General features: G+C 46.8%; 1 protein-coding gene across 3 annotated transcripts in view; it reads right to left on the bottom strand.

Moving 5' to 3' along the window:
• LOC123745325 (GTPase-activating protein CdGAPr) overlaps positions 1-15,527 on the bottom strand; it is a 427,987-nt gene that overhangs the window by 244,671 nt on the left and 167,789 nt on the right. For all 3 annotated transcript variants that reach the window (XM_069300776.1, XM_045725778.2, XM_069300774.1), the window contains one exon: positions 1,424-1,544. In XM_069300776.1, the coding sequence (XP_069156877.1) occupies positions 1,424-1,534 (111 nt within the window). In that variant the 5' untranslated portion in view covers positions 1,535-1,544. The remainder of the gene's footprint in view (positions 1-1,423; positions 1,545-15,527) is intronic.

Raw genomic sequence — 15,527 nt, 5'->3', positions numbered from 1 at the left:
TATTCGTAATCACGTTACTACTAAGGTAATGTGGCAATGCAAATGTAGTTTTGCATAATAATGATAATTTTATGTTACTACAATGCCAGACTACTAAAAAGAAAAACTGTAATTAACGTTCCACAACCACGCATGTTGCAGAAAAATATCAAAAGATACCTAGAATGTACCTGGATGGGGTTCTGAGTTCTATTCCTCAAGTCCGGCCTGAGGCCAGGCTTGACTTGTGAGAGTTTGGTCCACCAGGCTGTTGCTTGGAGCGGCCCGCAGGCCCACGTATGCACCACAGCCCGGTTGGTCCGGCACTCCTTGAAGAAAACTGTCCAGTTGAAGACTTCCACTTTTTGTTCCGGCAATATTTCTAATACCTGCTGGGATGATATTGAACAGCTAAAGACCTCTGATGTTCATACAGTGTTCTCTGATTGTGGCTATGGCACAATTTTCCGTCTTTCAGGGATCTCTCCCGCTCTGAAAGAGGAAGTGAGTACCGAGCAGTACTCAAGACGGGACAACACCAGTGATTTAAATAGTATTACCATTGCTGTGGGATCCCAGGATTTGAATGTTCTCATAATCCATCCTATCATTTTCCTGGCCGCCGCTATATTTGCTCGGTTATGTTCACTAAATGTCAGGTCGTCAGACATCATATTTTTCAGATCATTTACATGTTACGTTCAGACATGTAAACAAAATCTGTATGGGCAGATTTTATTGTGTTTTGTACTCTGTATATTGTTTAAGGACTTAATTTGCACCACGTCTAAGTACCTGGAATTTATCACTGTTAAACATCATGTTATTTTCGATTGCCCAGTCGAAAACTTTATTAATATCAAGTTGTGGCTTTTCAATGTCTTCTACAGAAGTAATTTTCATGCTGAGATTTGTGTCATCTGCAACAGATGACACGGAGCTTTGCAACCCGTTCTCGCACTTTCTTATAGTCAATATTGACTTATTAAATAAGTGGATATGTGACATACTAATTTATTGTGAATATTTTAGTTTACCTTGAAAAGCTTCATAGAAAACACCAACCTTACTTGATGCATCAAATGAACACCGACCTTACCTAACCTTCTTAGTATGTTAAGATAAGCATCTTATTGCTTCGTAATTATAATTATTACTTAACCTATATCTATAATAGGTTAAGTAATAATTGTAATTAAGAAGCAATAAGATGCTTATCTTAACATACTAAGAAGGTTAGGTGAGGTCTGTGTTTTCTATGAAGCTTTTCAAGGTAAACTAAACTATTCACAATAAATTAGTATGTCACATATGCGCTTATTTAATAAGTTAATATTGACTATATGAAAGAGCGAGAACGGGTTGAGCTGTGACAGCACTCCACTAAACCAACTTACCACGACGTGAAGCACAGTGAACGAGAGAGAAGACATCATAGTCTTACCTTGGTGACGAACTTAGCGTCGAGGTCGGTGAGGGGCGTGCGGGAGCGTCGGCCGGGGCCCAGGGACCCTCCGGGCCCTCGTCCTCCCAGCTCCACGCTCGACCCGGCCATGCCGCCACCCCTGCAAGAATAAGCACTCTCCTTTACCACATTATGACGCAGTTACCCCTGCAAGAACATACGTTCTCCTTTACCACATTATGACGCAGTCACCCCTGCAAGAACATACGTTCTCCTTTACCACATTATGACGTAGTCACCCCTACAAGAACATACGTTCTCCTTTACCACATTATGACGCAGTCACCCCTACAAGAACATACGTTCTCCTTTACCTCATTATGACGCAGTCACCCCTACAAGAACATACGTTCTCCTTTACCACATTATGACGCAGTCACCCCTACAAGAACATACGTTCTCCTTTACCACATTATGACGTAGTCACCCCTACAAGAACATACGTTCTCCTTTACCACATTATGACGTAGTCACCCCTACAAGAACATACGTTCTCCTTTACCACATTATAATGCAGTCACCCCTGAACTCTCAATCAACACCAACCCCCCTGAAGAATACCTGATCAACCAGGCTGTAATTCATGTGTCAGGCTGCGAACTGCCGCGTTCAACAGCCTGGTTGACCAGTCCAGCAACCGGAAAGGCCTCGTCGGGGACCGGGTCGCAGGGCCGTTGATCCCCGGAAGCTACACAAGGCAAGTAGACTAGAGTTGCCGCCCAGTTACGTCGTTGTAGTAATATATATATATATATATATATATATATATATATATATATATATATATATATATATAACAACTGTGTAACTAGCTTCACAAGATATGTACTTGCTTAGCTAAACGAAGTATGAGGTTCAGTTACTAAACCCATCATATGCCTCTGTAACCCTCTCCACCACTACGGGATGGGTACGTAACGCTCACGTTATAAATAATAATAATGGAGAAGCCTGAGGAAGGAGTCACTCGGAGCTGTGTGTACTCTCTCGGAGCTGTAGTGGCTCTGAGCTCCAGGCACTTGCGGGCCACCTGTCCCCCTCCAAGTGATCCTCAGAACTTGTTAAACTTACCAAGAGTCTGTTTGAAACTTGACGCACCATTTCTCGACTATATCAACACAGAGAGAGAGAGAGAGAGAGAGAGAGAGAGAGAGAGAGAGAGAGAGAGAGAGAGAGAGAGAGAGAGAGAGAGAGAGAGAGAGAGAGAGAGAGTTAAGTAAATAATCCATCCTTGTTTAATCCATCCCGTGTTACATAATCCATCCTTGTCTACCCTGTCAATTCCCCTCATAATTTTGTATGTGGTAATCATGTTTCCCCCGAGCTCTCCTGTCTTCCAGCGACGTGAGGTGTAGTTCACTCAGCCTTTCTTCGTAACTCATATGCCTCTTAGTTCTGGGACCAGCCTTGCGGCATTTCTCTGAACTTTTTTTTTCCAGCTTCGTCTTGTGCGTGACAAGACACGGGCTTTTGTGTGTGTGTGTGTGTGTGTGTGTGTGTGTGTGTGTGTGTGTGTGTGTGTGTGTGTGTGTGTGTGTGTGTGTGTGTGTGTGTGTGTGGGTGTGTGTGGGTGTGTGTGTGTGTGTGTGTGTACTCACCTAATTGTACTCACCTAATTGTGCTTGCGGGGGTTGAGCTTTGGCTCTTTGGTCCCGCCTCTCAACTGTCAATCAACTGGTGTACAGATTCCTGAGCCTACTGGGCTCTATCATATCTACATATGATATGTGTGTATGCAGGTCCCTCACATGTGAGAACTGGCTCCGTGTGCCTCCAGCGAATCAATGCCAAGTATTACAAGTGTGGCGAACATGTAGAAATACATATATCGTGTTTATATAATAGTTTCTGCAAGACTCACAATACCTCAAGAACAACGGACGCTCTCAACACGGAAGGATCTCGGAGCTACCTAACCGCCACCCAGCGGTATATGGGTACACCTCTCTCTCTCTCTCTCTCTCTCTCTCTCTCTCTCTCTCTCTCTCTCTCTCTCTCTCTCTCTCTCTCTCTCTCTCTCTCTCTCTCTCTCTCTCTCTCTCTTTCTCCGTCAACTAGGTCACCAAAACAGATACCATCGTCAGTAGGTCAAAAAAAAGAAGAGATGGAAGAGGGAGATGGAAGAGGTAGAAGTGAGAGACGGGGAGATTGGGTGAAGATGGGGGATGGGAAGGGATGGGGTGGATGGTGGGGGAGGGGGGTGGAAGGGTTGGTTGCTGGAATGGGGTCTTCGAGGCCTTGATAACACCGGCAGAATGATTAAATTCCCTTGTTGACCATAATTAAACTCATGATGACCTGCCAAACTGTTGGTGTTGGCGACAGGGAGCGCTGTACGGGCTTCACGACGTGGCGTTGAATGAAAATAGTGCAATGTAAAAGGTGTCGGTGTTCGAGTGGTGGCCAACACCGCTGTTGGTGTTGGCAAGTGGCGAGGAGTCCCAACTCCAGTCACACTTGCAACAAGACTCACACCAGCATACCTGGAACATACCTATAGAGGGTGGTTCTGAGAGTTCTCATACTTCCCGAGCCCGGACTGGGGTTCGACTTGGGATAACTTGGTCCAACAGGCTGTTGCTTGGAGCGGCCCGCAGGCCCCACATACCCAATACAACTCGATTAGTCTTGTACTTCTTGCAAGAACTCTCTCTCTCTCTCTCTCTCTCTCTCTCTCTCTCTCTCTCTCTCTCTCTCTCTCTCTCTCTCTCTCTCTCTCTCTCTCTCTCTCTCTCTCACACTCTCTGTCTCTCTGTCTCTGTCTCTGTCTCTCTCTCTCTCTCTCTCTCTCTCTCTCTCTCTCTCTCTCTCTCTCTCTCTCTCTCTCTCTCCCTCTCTCTCCTAGACAACAGCAATAAGAGCATACGGCGTCGCTGCCAGTTATGTGTGCAGCAGTTCTCTTGGGTGTTGCATCATCTTGCTAAGGACCCCAGCATTGCGGGCACGGACTCTGCAGTGGTGGTAACATGCCGTGTCACTCTTCCATGGGACCCTGTGGCTCTGGGTCCGCGGGCCCGTGGCTCTAACACCGCCACCTCCGCTGCTCCTCGCCTGCAGTGCCTGGCACCATGAGGCACCATCTAGAACCCCTCTACAGTCTCGTGGAATAGAGGACATGCCATGTCTATGTCTGCGGCACTCAGTAGGGCAATGTGTTGCATCGCGGGAGGCGCTCGTTGCACTCCGCGCTCCACTCGTGTGCTGAATGGCGTGTGCGACAGCCATAAAGTGTTGCAGGAGCGGCAGTGTTGCAGGAGCGGCAGTGTTGCAGGAGCGGCAGTGTTGCAGGAGCGGCAGTGTTGCAGGAGCGGCAGTGTTGCAGGAGCGGCAGTGTTGCAGGAGCGGCAGTGTTGCAGGAGCGGCAGTGTTGCAGGAGCGGCAGTGTTGCAAGGGAGCCACATGAGCGGTAGTATCGACCGAGCGTGAGTCACTTGCATCTGCAACAACTCACCATGCGCTGCCTCATGCACCTCCGACGCCTGCATTATGAGGCCCTCGGCGCTTGTTCATGACTCAGCCCGACGTCTGCCGCACACTGCTCCACCCGCTCGTCAACACAACCACCGGTGCAGTCCTCGCTCTGATTGGTTGTTGCTGAGGTAATGGGCCCATTACACCACCGCAGCTTTGGTCTCCTGAGACCAGACCTGCGGGCCCAGACCTGCAGGAGGACACAGGAGACCAGACCTGCGGGCTGGTCTCCTGTCCACTCCGTCCTCCCCCTAAAGTTTCCCACCAAAAAAACGGTCAATTTAAAGTGGTCTCTCCTAACCTACCAGAGGACCCAAAACAGAAAACGGGTCCGTACGTCACTTTCGCCAGCCGCTTCCACTTTCTAGTACGACAATTTTTGGCCTCATGTAACGCATACGAGCGAAAAGCGACGTTCTTTGTAGGAGGACAGGTTGATGTGGGTCAGCGTGTCAGCAGCCCAGCAGTCAGCCCCACTCTTCTGTCCTGCCTCACTCATCGTCATAATTATTTATTAAATGGTTATCAGGAGAGGGCGCTAAGGCAATATGGCTACACTGCGCCTGGCAGGGATACGAGGACTAAGGTCTGGGGTGTGACGGACGGAAGGAATGGTGCCCAGCCATTTAGATCAACGGGGATCGAACGACGACTTGCCTAAAGGAAGGGCATTGCTGTACCGATCAGTTCAAGTGGTTGGATTCGCTTGGTCATAGAATTCTATTAAATATGTTAGTCAAGATTTACCATCCTTGAACCCGTGCTGGTTGTTGAATGTGCTCTATTGTGCTCTAATGAATGTGTTAGAATGTGCTCTAATGAATGTGTTAGAATGTGCTCTAATGAATGTGTTAGAATGTGCTCTAATGAATGTGTTAGAATGTGCTCTAATGAATGTGTTAGAATGTGCTCTAATGAATGTGTTAGAATGTACTCTAATGAATGTTAGAATGTACTCTAATGTTCTCTAATGAATGTGTTTGAATGTACTCTAATGTTCTCTAATGAATGTGTTAGATTGTGCTCTAATGTTCTCTAATGAATGTGTTAGAATGTACTCTAATGAATGTTAGAATGTACTCTAATGAATGTTAGAATGTACTCTAATGTTCTCTAATGAATGTGTTAGATTGTGCTCTAACATCTTACATATTATTGGAAGTTAGGGCCACTGGGCTATAGATAGATCAGTGGCTCCTGTCTATCTCCCTTCTCGTATATTGAGACTACAGTAAATGTCTTCAAACTTTCTGCCAGTTCTCCTATTTCCAGTGTCTTGTATGGAATACAATGCATCAAGCACAGGATTCTACTCACGTGTCAGTTGTGACATTGTGTCTGGTCCCAACTCTAGTAGTTGCCTCTGTACCTCATCTTGGGTAATTTTAGAGTTATTGGTTTACAGTCATCTCTCTCTCAGTTTAGGCACTTTCCTCATGCACTATTGTGAAGACTTCCTGGAATCTCTTGTTCAGCTCCTCACACACTTTTCTGTCGTTCTTTGTTAGCATGTTAGTCTCTTACATGTTAGCCTCTACAATCTGCTCCTTTAGGTCATTTCATTTACTCACTACCTTTAGGCTAAAAGAAAATTTTCTAACATCTCTATGACACATCTGAGTCTCAAGCTTCCATCCGTGCCCCCTTGTTCTATTGTTATTCATTGTAAATATTTCCTCTGTTTCCACCTTGTCAATCCCTCAAAGTATTTTATACGTCTGAATCATGTCCCCTCTCTCTACCTCCTCCTTTCTAACATCGTCAGGTTTAGTTCCTTCAGTCTATCTTCGTACCTCATCCCTCGCAGCTCTGGGACGAGTTTCGTTGCAAATTTCTGCACCTTTTCCAGCTTCCTTATGTGTTTTTTTAAGATGGGGGGAGGAGGGGGGGCGGCATACTCTAAGACTGGCCTCACATAGGCGGTATACAGTGATCTAAAAGCCTCCTTATTCAAGTTTCTGAAGGATGTTCAGACTTTTGACAGCATAGAGTATGCGGCTGACGTTATTCTATTTATACAAGTTTGGTGTTATGTCCACTCCCAGGTCTTTCTCCATAGTCGTTATAGGGAAGTAGTGTCCCTTCATCGTATATTGGCCTTTCGGTCTCCTGGCTCATGCCACTATTTCCATCGCCTTGCATTTGTTACTGTTGAACTCTAGCAGTACTTTATTGAACCAGCTCTGCAACCTGTTTCAAGTCATCCTAGAGAATCCTACAATCCTCATCTGTCTCAACCCTCCTTGAAGCGTGTGTGTGTGTGTGTGTGTGTGTGTGTGTGTGTGTGTGTGTGTGTGTGTACTCACCTAGTTGTACTCACCTAGTTGTGTTTGCGGGGGTTGAGCTCTGGCTCTTTGGTCCCGCCTCTCAACCGTCAATCAACAGGTGTACAGATTCATGAGCCTATCGGGCTCTGTCATATTTACACTTGAAACTGTGTATGGAGTCAGCCTCCACCACATCACTTCCTAATGCATTCCATTTGTCAACCACTCTGACACTAAAAAAGTTCTTTCTAATATCTCTGTGGCTCATTTGGGCACTCAGTTTCCACCTGTGTCCCCTTGTGCGTGTTCCCCTTGTGTTAAATAGACTGTCTTTATCTACCCTATCAATCCCCTTCAGAATCTTGAATGTGGTGATCATCTCCCCCCTAACTCTTCTGTCTTCCAGCGAAGTGAGGTTTAATTCCCGTAGTCTCTCCTCGTAGCTCATACCTCTCAGCTCGGGTACTAGTCTGGTGGCAAACCTTTGAACCTTTTCCAGTTTAGTCTTATTCTTGACTAGATATGGACTCCATGCTGGGGCTGCATACTCCAGGATTGGCCTGACATATGTGGTATACAAAGTTCTGAATGATTCTTTACACAAGTTTCTGAATGCCGTTCGTATGTTGGCCAGCCTGGCATATGCCGCTGATGTTATCCGCTTGATATATGCTGCAGGAGACAGGTCTGGCGTGATATCAACCCCCAAGTCTTTTTCCTTCTCTGACTCCTGAAGAATTTCCTCTCCCAGATGATACCTTGTATCTGGCCTCCTGCTCCCTACACCTATCTTCATTACATTACATTTGGTTGGGTTAAACTCTAACAACCATTTGTTCGACCATTCCTTCAGCTTGTCTAGGTCTTCTTGAAGCCTCAAACAGTCCTCTTCTGTTTTAATCCTTCTCATAATTTTAGCATCGTCCGCAAACATTGAGAGAAATGAATCGATACCCTCCGGGAGATCATTTACATATATCAGAAACAAGATAGGACCGAGTACAGAGCCCTGTGGGACTCCACTAGTGACTTCACGCCAATCGGAGGTCTCACCCCTCACCGTAACTCTCTGCTTCCTATTGCTTAGATACTCCCTTATCCACTGGAGCACCTTACCAGCTACACCTGCCTGTCTCTCCAGCTTATGTACCAGCCTCTTATGCGGTACTGTGTCAAAGGCTTTCCGACAATCCAAGAAAATGCAGTCCGCCCAGCCCTCTCTTTCTTGCTTAATCTGTGTCACCTGATCGTAGAATTCTATCAAGCCTGTAAGGCAAGATTTACCCTCCCTGAATCCATGTTGGCGATTTGTCACGAAGTCCCTTCTCTCCAGATGTGTTACCAGGTTTTTTCTCACGATCTTCTCCATCACCTTGCATGGTATACAAGTCAAGGACACTGGCCTGTAGTTCAGTGCCTCTTGTCTGTCGCCCTTTTTGTATATTGGGACCACATTCGCCGTCTTCCATATTTCTGGTAGGTCTCCCGTCTCTAGTGACTTACTATACACTATGGAGAGTGGCAGGCAAAGTGCCTCTGCACACTCTTTCAGTACCCATGGTGAGATCCCATCTGGACCAACAGCCTTTCTAACATCCAGATCCAGCAGGTGTCTCTTGACCTCCTCTCTCGTAATTTCGAACTCCTCCAAGGCCGCCTGGTTTACCTCCCTTTCTCCTAGCACAGTGACCTCACCCTGTTCTATTGTGAAGACCTCCTGGAACCTCTTGTTGAGTTCCTCACACACCTCTCTGTCATTCTCTGTATACCTGTCCTCGCCTGTTCTAAGTTTCAATACCTGTTCTTTCACTGTTGTTTTCCTTCTGATGTGACTGTGGTCAGGATTTGTTGTGTGTGTGTGTGTGTGTGTGTGTGTGTGTGTGTGTGTGTGTGTGTGTGTGTGTGTGTGTGTGTGTGTGTGTGTGTGTGTGTGAGTGTGTGTGTGTGTGCGTGTGTGTACTCACCTATTTGTGCTTGCAGGATCGAGCATTGGCTCTTGGATAAAATGCGTGTGCGCGTGCGTGTAACACATGTGGTTACCTTGAGATGATTTCGGGGCTTTAGTCCCCCCGCGGCCCGGTCCTCGACCAGGCCTCCACCCCCCAGGAAGCAGCCCGTGACAGCTGACTAACACCCTAGGTACCTATAGGCATACAGGGGCATAGGGTGAAAGAAAATCTGCCCATTGTTTCTCGCCGGCGCCCGGGATCGAACCCGGGACCACAGGATCACAAGTCCAGCGTGGGGTAAAGCCGTGCAACAGACACGAGAGTCAGTTGATATTGCAAGCGAGGCAGTGATCAATACGGTGCAGACACTGGCCGCCAGCTGGCGCTGCAGGCACCATTAACTGGTATTGTGAACCCTCCAACACTCTCCTATAACCCCTTCCTCTGGTTCTCCTCTTATTCACCTACCCTTTTCCCCCCCTTTACTCTACATCTCCAACCCCTTTTCCTTCCCTCCTCGATAATTTTCCTTGTGCTTCCCCCTTTCTCCGCCACTACACACACCCCATTCCTTTTATTTCAGTTCTCCCTTATCTCCCCTTTCAGTTTTTATCATGTTTCCTCCGTCTCCCCTCACCCTGCCTCTCCCTCACTCTGCCCTCCCTCACCCTGCCTCTCCCCTCACCCTGCCTCTCCCCTCACCCTGCCTCTCCCCTCACCCTGCCTCTCCCTCACTCTGCCCTCCCTCATCCTGCCCATGCCAATCACCCTGAGCGTTGGTACCAGACATAGACAGAATTAATCTATTGTATTGATCTAGTATAGTTCCATCCAGTGCCAGCCTCCCCCACCCCCCCTGGCTCTGCCACACTCTGGCTCTGAGTGCCAAGTCTCTCATCAACAAAGACATCAATGGTCCGTCGCCGTGTTTGGAACCTGTTCACAATTTGTGCACAAAACCTATAATGGTTGCAAACTACCGCCATTTATTTGCTAAATTAGACAAAAATATTATACGTGTTTGTACAATGATAAAGTTTATGGCTTGTTATGTTGGTGGTCTAGTAATTAATCACGCTGCAACGAGCATAGTTAGCGTGTTTATGAGAGAGTGAGAGCGCTGCCCATTGGTCAGGCTGGCCCATGACGTCACAACCACACACACGTACCACAACACATACACAACCACACATACGCCCCCTTGTTAGGCTGGGGTAGTAATGAACTGCAGGTTGGGTATTACATGCAAACTGGTGGGTTTTCAAGTCGCAACCTGGAACCGAATTATAAAGATCGTGCCTTCAGGGAGAAGTGAAGTTAGTGATGTTGAAGGGAACCTGGTTACCTTACCTTGAAGGTAAGGTAAGGGAAGGGAAGTGAAGGGAAGGGAAATTTGAGGAGAAAACGCCAAGCCATTACGACTATATAGCACTTGGAAGGGGGTCAGGGGTCAGGATTTGGGATGGGACGGTGGGGAAAGGAATGGTGCCCAACCACTTGGATGGTCGGGGATTGAACGCCGACCTGCATGAAGCGAGACCGTCGCTCTACCGTCCAGCCCAAGGGGTTAGGCCAGAGTTGTCGTTGTTTAAGATTTGCTACCTGGAACAAAAAGTCCCAAGTAGCACGGGCTATGGTGAGCCCGTGAGGGCCAGAGAGAAAGAGAGATTTATCTCAATATTCCTAGGCCTAGTATAGCACATATATGTACTATATTAGGCCTCAGATAGCGTGTATTAGGCCTAGGATACTTAAGTTTTATTAGCAAACACTAATACAAAACCTTTTCAAGTTTGTCCTAATTCAACAATACCAAATTCTACTCTCTAATTGCCCACTACGTCACTAATATGTAGGATGGTCCACGCGGTTACTCTAAGGACTCTCTAACGAGGAGGTCTGGCAGGATAACCACTATGGCACTCCATCCAGTGCTGCCAAGCAGGCATTAAGTGGTCCTCAGACACCCATCCAGTGTGTTGTGTGGAGACCAAGAACCACACACACACACACACACACACACACACACACACACACACACACACACACACACACACACACACACACACACACACACACACACACACAAAACCAAAGAGCCAGAGCTCAACCCCCGCCAACACAACTAGGTGAGTACACACCCACACACACACACACACACCCACACACACACACACACACACACACACACACACACACACACACACACACACACACACACACACACACACAGATAGATAGATTGGGAAGATAGATTGGAAGAACAGAGACCCGCATGGAGGACCAGAAACATGGAGAGCTAAGCTGCTGGACGTGGCAACAAGAAACTTTCTAAGCCAGCACACCAAAGAACCAACAAGAATGAGAGGAGAAGATGAACCAGCAATGCTTGATTTGATATTTACCCTAAATGAATGGGATATAAGGGAAGTTAAGATGGAAGCGCCCTTGGGAATGAGTGATCACAGTGTATTGAACTTTGAGTACCTGGTAGAGCTAGGACTTATCTCCCCCCAAAAAGAACTAGGAATCAAAAGGCTGGCATACCGAAAGGGGAATTATGAACAGATGAGAAGTTTCCTAAGTGAAATACCTTGGGACACAGACCTCAGAGACAAGTCTGTACAGGGTATGATGGACTATGTTACCCAAAAGTGTCAGGAGGCAGTAAACAGGTTCATCCCGGCCCAAAGGGAAAAATCCGAGAAGCAACAGAAGAATCCATGGTATAATAGGGCATGTATGGAAGCGAAGAAACTGAACAAAAAGGCGTGGAGGAACTTCCGGAATAACAGAACACCAGAAAGCAGAGAGAGATACCAGAGAACCAGGAATGAGTACGTCAGGGTGAGAAGAGAAGCAGAGAAAAATTTTGAAAATGATATAGCAAACAAAGCCAAGACCGAACCAAAGCTACTCCACAGTCACATCAGAAGGAAAACAACAGTGAAAGAACAGGTATTGAAACTTAGAACAGGCGAGGACAGGTATACAGAGAATGACAGAGAGGTGTGTGAGGAACTCAACAAGAGGTTCCAGGAGGTCTTCACAATAGAACAAGGTGAGGTCACTGTGCTAGGAGAAAGGGAGGTAAACCAGGCGGCCTTGGAGGAGTTCGAAATTACGAGAGAGGAGGTCAAGAGACACCTGCTGGATCTGGATGTTAGAAAGGCTGTTGGTCCAGATGGGATCTCACCATGGGTACTGAAAGAGTGTGCAGAGGCACTTTGCCTGCCACTCTCCATAGTGTATAGTAAGTCACTAGAGACGGGAGACCTACCAGAAATATGGAAGACGGCGAATGTGGTCCCAATATACAAAAAGGGCGACAGACAAGAGGCACTGAACTACAGGCCAGTGTCCTTGACTTGTATACCATGCAAGGTGATGGAGAAGATCGTGAGAAAAAACCTGGTAACACATCTGGAGAGAAGGGACTTCGTGACAAATCGCCAACATGGATTCAGGGAGGGTAAATCTTGCCTTACAGGCTTGATAGAATTCTACGATCAGGTGACACAGATTAAGCAAGAAAGAGAGGGCTGGGCGGACTGCATTTTCTTGGATTGTCGGAAAGCCTTTGACACAGTACCGCATAAGAGGCTGGTACATAAGCTGGAGAGACAGGCAGGTGTAGCTGGTAAGGTGCTCCAGTGGATAAGGGAGTATCTAAGCAATAGGAAGCAGAGAGTTACGGTGAGGGGTGAGACCTCCGATTGGCGTGAAGTCACCAGTGGAGTCCCACAGGGCTCTGTACTCGGTCCTATCTTGTTTCTGATATATGTAAATGATCTCCCGGAGGGTATCGATTCATTTCTCTCAATGTTTGCGGACGATGCTAAAATTATGAGAAGGATTAAAACAGAAGAGGACTGTTTGAGGCTTCAAGAAGACCTAGACAAGCTGAAGGAATGGTCGAACAAATGGTTGTTAGAGTTTAACCCAACCAAATGTTATGTAATGAAGATAGGTGTAGGGAGCAGGAGGCCAGATACAAGGTATCATCTGGGAGAGGAAATTCTTCAGGAGTCAGAGAAGGAAAAAGACTTGGGGGTTGATATCACGCCAGACCTGTCTCCTGCAGCACATATCAAGCGGATAACATCAGCGGCATATGCCAGGCTGGCCAACATACGAACGGCATTCAGAAACTTGTGTAAAGAATCATTCAGAACTTTGTATACCACATATGTCAGGCCAATCCTGGAGTATGCAGCCCCAGCATGGAGTCCATATCTAGTCAAGGATAAGACTAAACTGGAAAAGGTTCAAAGGTTTGCCACCAGACTAGTACCCGAGCTGAGAGGTATGAGCTACGAGGAGAGACTACGGGAATTAAACCTCACTTCGCTGGAAGACAGAAGAGTTAGGGGGGACATGATCACCACATTCAAGATTCTGAAGGGGATTGATAGGGTAGATAAAGACAGTCTATTTAACACAAGGGGCACACGTACTAGGGGACACAGGTGGAAACTGAGTGCCCAAATGAGCCACAGAGATATTAGAAAGAACTTTTTTAGTGTCAGAGTGGTTGACAAATGGAATGCATTAGGAAGTGATGTGGCGGAGGCTGACTCCATACACAGTTTCAAGTGTAGATATGACAGAGCCCGATAGGCTCAGGAATCTGTACACCTGTTGATTGACGGTTGAGAGGCGGGACCAAAGAGCCAGAGCTCAACCCCCGCAAACACAACTAGGTGAGTACACACACACACACACACACACACCCACACACACACACACACAAACACACACACACACACACACACACACACACACACACACACACACACACACACACACACACACACACACACACACACACACATGGGACAAGAGATCTGGGAAAGGAGAGCTGACTACAGGAAAGGGGACTATATGAGGATAAGGGACTATCTGGGTGAAGTGCAGTGGGAGGAAGAAATTAGAGGAAAAACAGTCCAAGATATGATGGACCTAGTCATACAGAAATGCCAGGAGGCCGAAGAGAGATTTATACCAACGGTAAAGGGAAAAAATAAGAAGGAATATAATAACCCATGGTTTAATAGACAGTGTCAGGAAGCAAAAATGGCCAGCAGACGGGAGTGGAGGAAGTACAGAAGACAAAGAACAGAGGACAACAGAAGCAGATACAACAGAGCTAGGAACGATTACATTAACATAAGACGAACATCGGAAAGGGACTATGAGAACGATATTGCAATCAAAGCGAAAAAACAACCCAAGTTACTACACAGTCATATAAGAAGAAAAATGTCGGTGAACGACCAAGTGACAAGACTAAGGAAGACAGAGGGGGCATATACTGAAAGTGACAAGGAAATCTGCGAGGCACTGAATGCCAGTTTCCATGGAGTGTTCACTACCGAGCCTGAGCAGCTCCCATTGTTGGAAGGGGTTACCCTAGATGAAAGACTATCAGATATAGAGGTGACAGCAGAGGAGGTAATGAAACAGTTGACAACTCTAGATGCAACTAAAGCAGTTGGACCAGACAAAGTATCACCGTGGATACTAAAAGAAGCAGCACAGGCCCTCAGCGTGCCTCTGGCAATGATCTTTAATGAGTCACTTATGTCAGGAGAATTGCCCAGTTGCTGGAAGAAGGCAAATGTCGTGCCGATCTTCAAGAAAGGAGATAGGGAGGAGGCACTTAACTACAGACCTGTATCACTGACAAGCATCCCCTGTAAAATACTGGAAAGAATAATTAGGCTGCGACTGGTTGCACACCTGGAGAACATTAGGTTTGTGAACAAACATCAACATGGGTTCTGGACAGGGAAATCGTGCCTAACAAACCTTCTGGAATTGTATGATAAAATAACGAGGATAAGACAGGACAGAGATGGTTGGGCAGACTGCATATTTCTGGACTGCCAAAAAGCCTTTGATACAGTACCGCACATGAGACTGCTGTTCAAGCTCGAGAGGCAGGCGGGGGTGGGGGGAAAGGTCCTAGAATGGATAAGGAACTACCTAACAGGAAGGAGCCAAAGAGTTACGGTAAGGGGCGAGAAGTCGGACTGGCGAACAGTAACAAGTGGAGTACCACAAGGATCGGTGCTGGGACCAATTCTATTTCTTGTATATGTTAACGACATGTTTACAGGCGTAGAGTCCTACATGTCGATGTTTGCGGATGATGCAAAGTTGATGAGAAGAGTTGTGACAGATGAGGATTGCAGGATCCTCCAAGAGGACCTGAACAGATTGCAGAGATGGTCAGAGAAATGGCTACTAGAATTCAACACGAGCAAATGTAAAGTTATGGAAATGGGACTAGGAGATAGGAGACCAAAGGGACAGTACACAATGAAGGGGAACAGCCTACCTGTAACGACGCGTGAAAGAGACCTGGGGGTGGACGTAACACCTAATCTATCT

Source organism: Procambarus clarkii, chromosome 44 (assembly GCF_040958095.1).
Source record: "Procambarus clarkii isolate CNS0578487 chromosome 44, FALCON_Pclarkii_2.0, whole genome shotgun sequence".
NCBI lineage: Eukaryota > Metazoa > Arthropoda > Malacostraca > Decapoda > Cambaridae > Procambarus > Procambarus clarkii.
The sequence above is the reverse complement of the archived record's forward strand: the minus strand, read 5'-3'. Positions and strand labels throughout refer to the sequence as shown.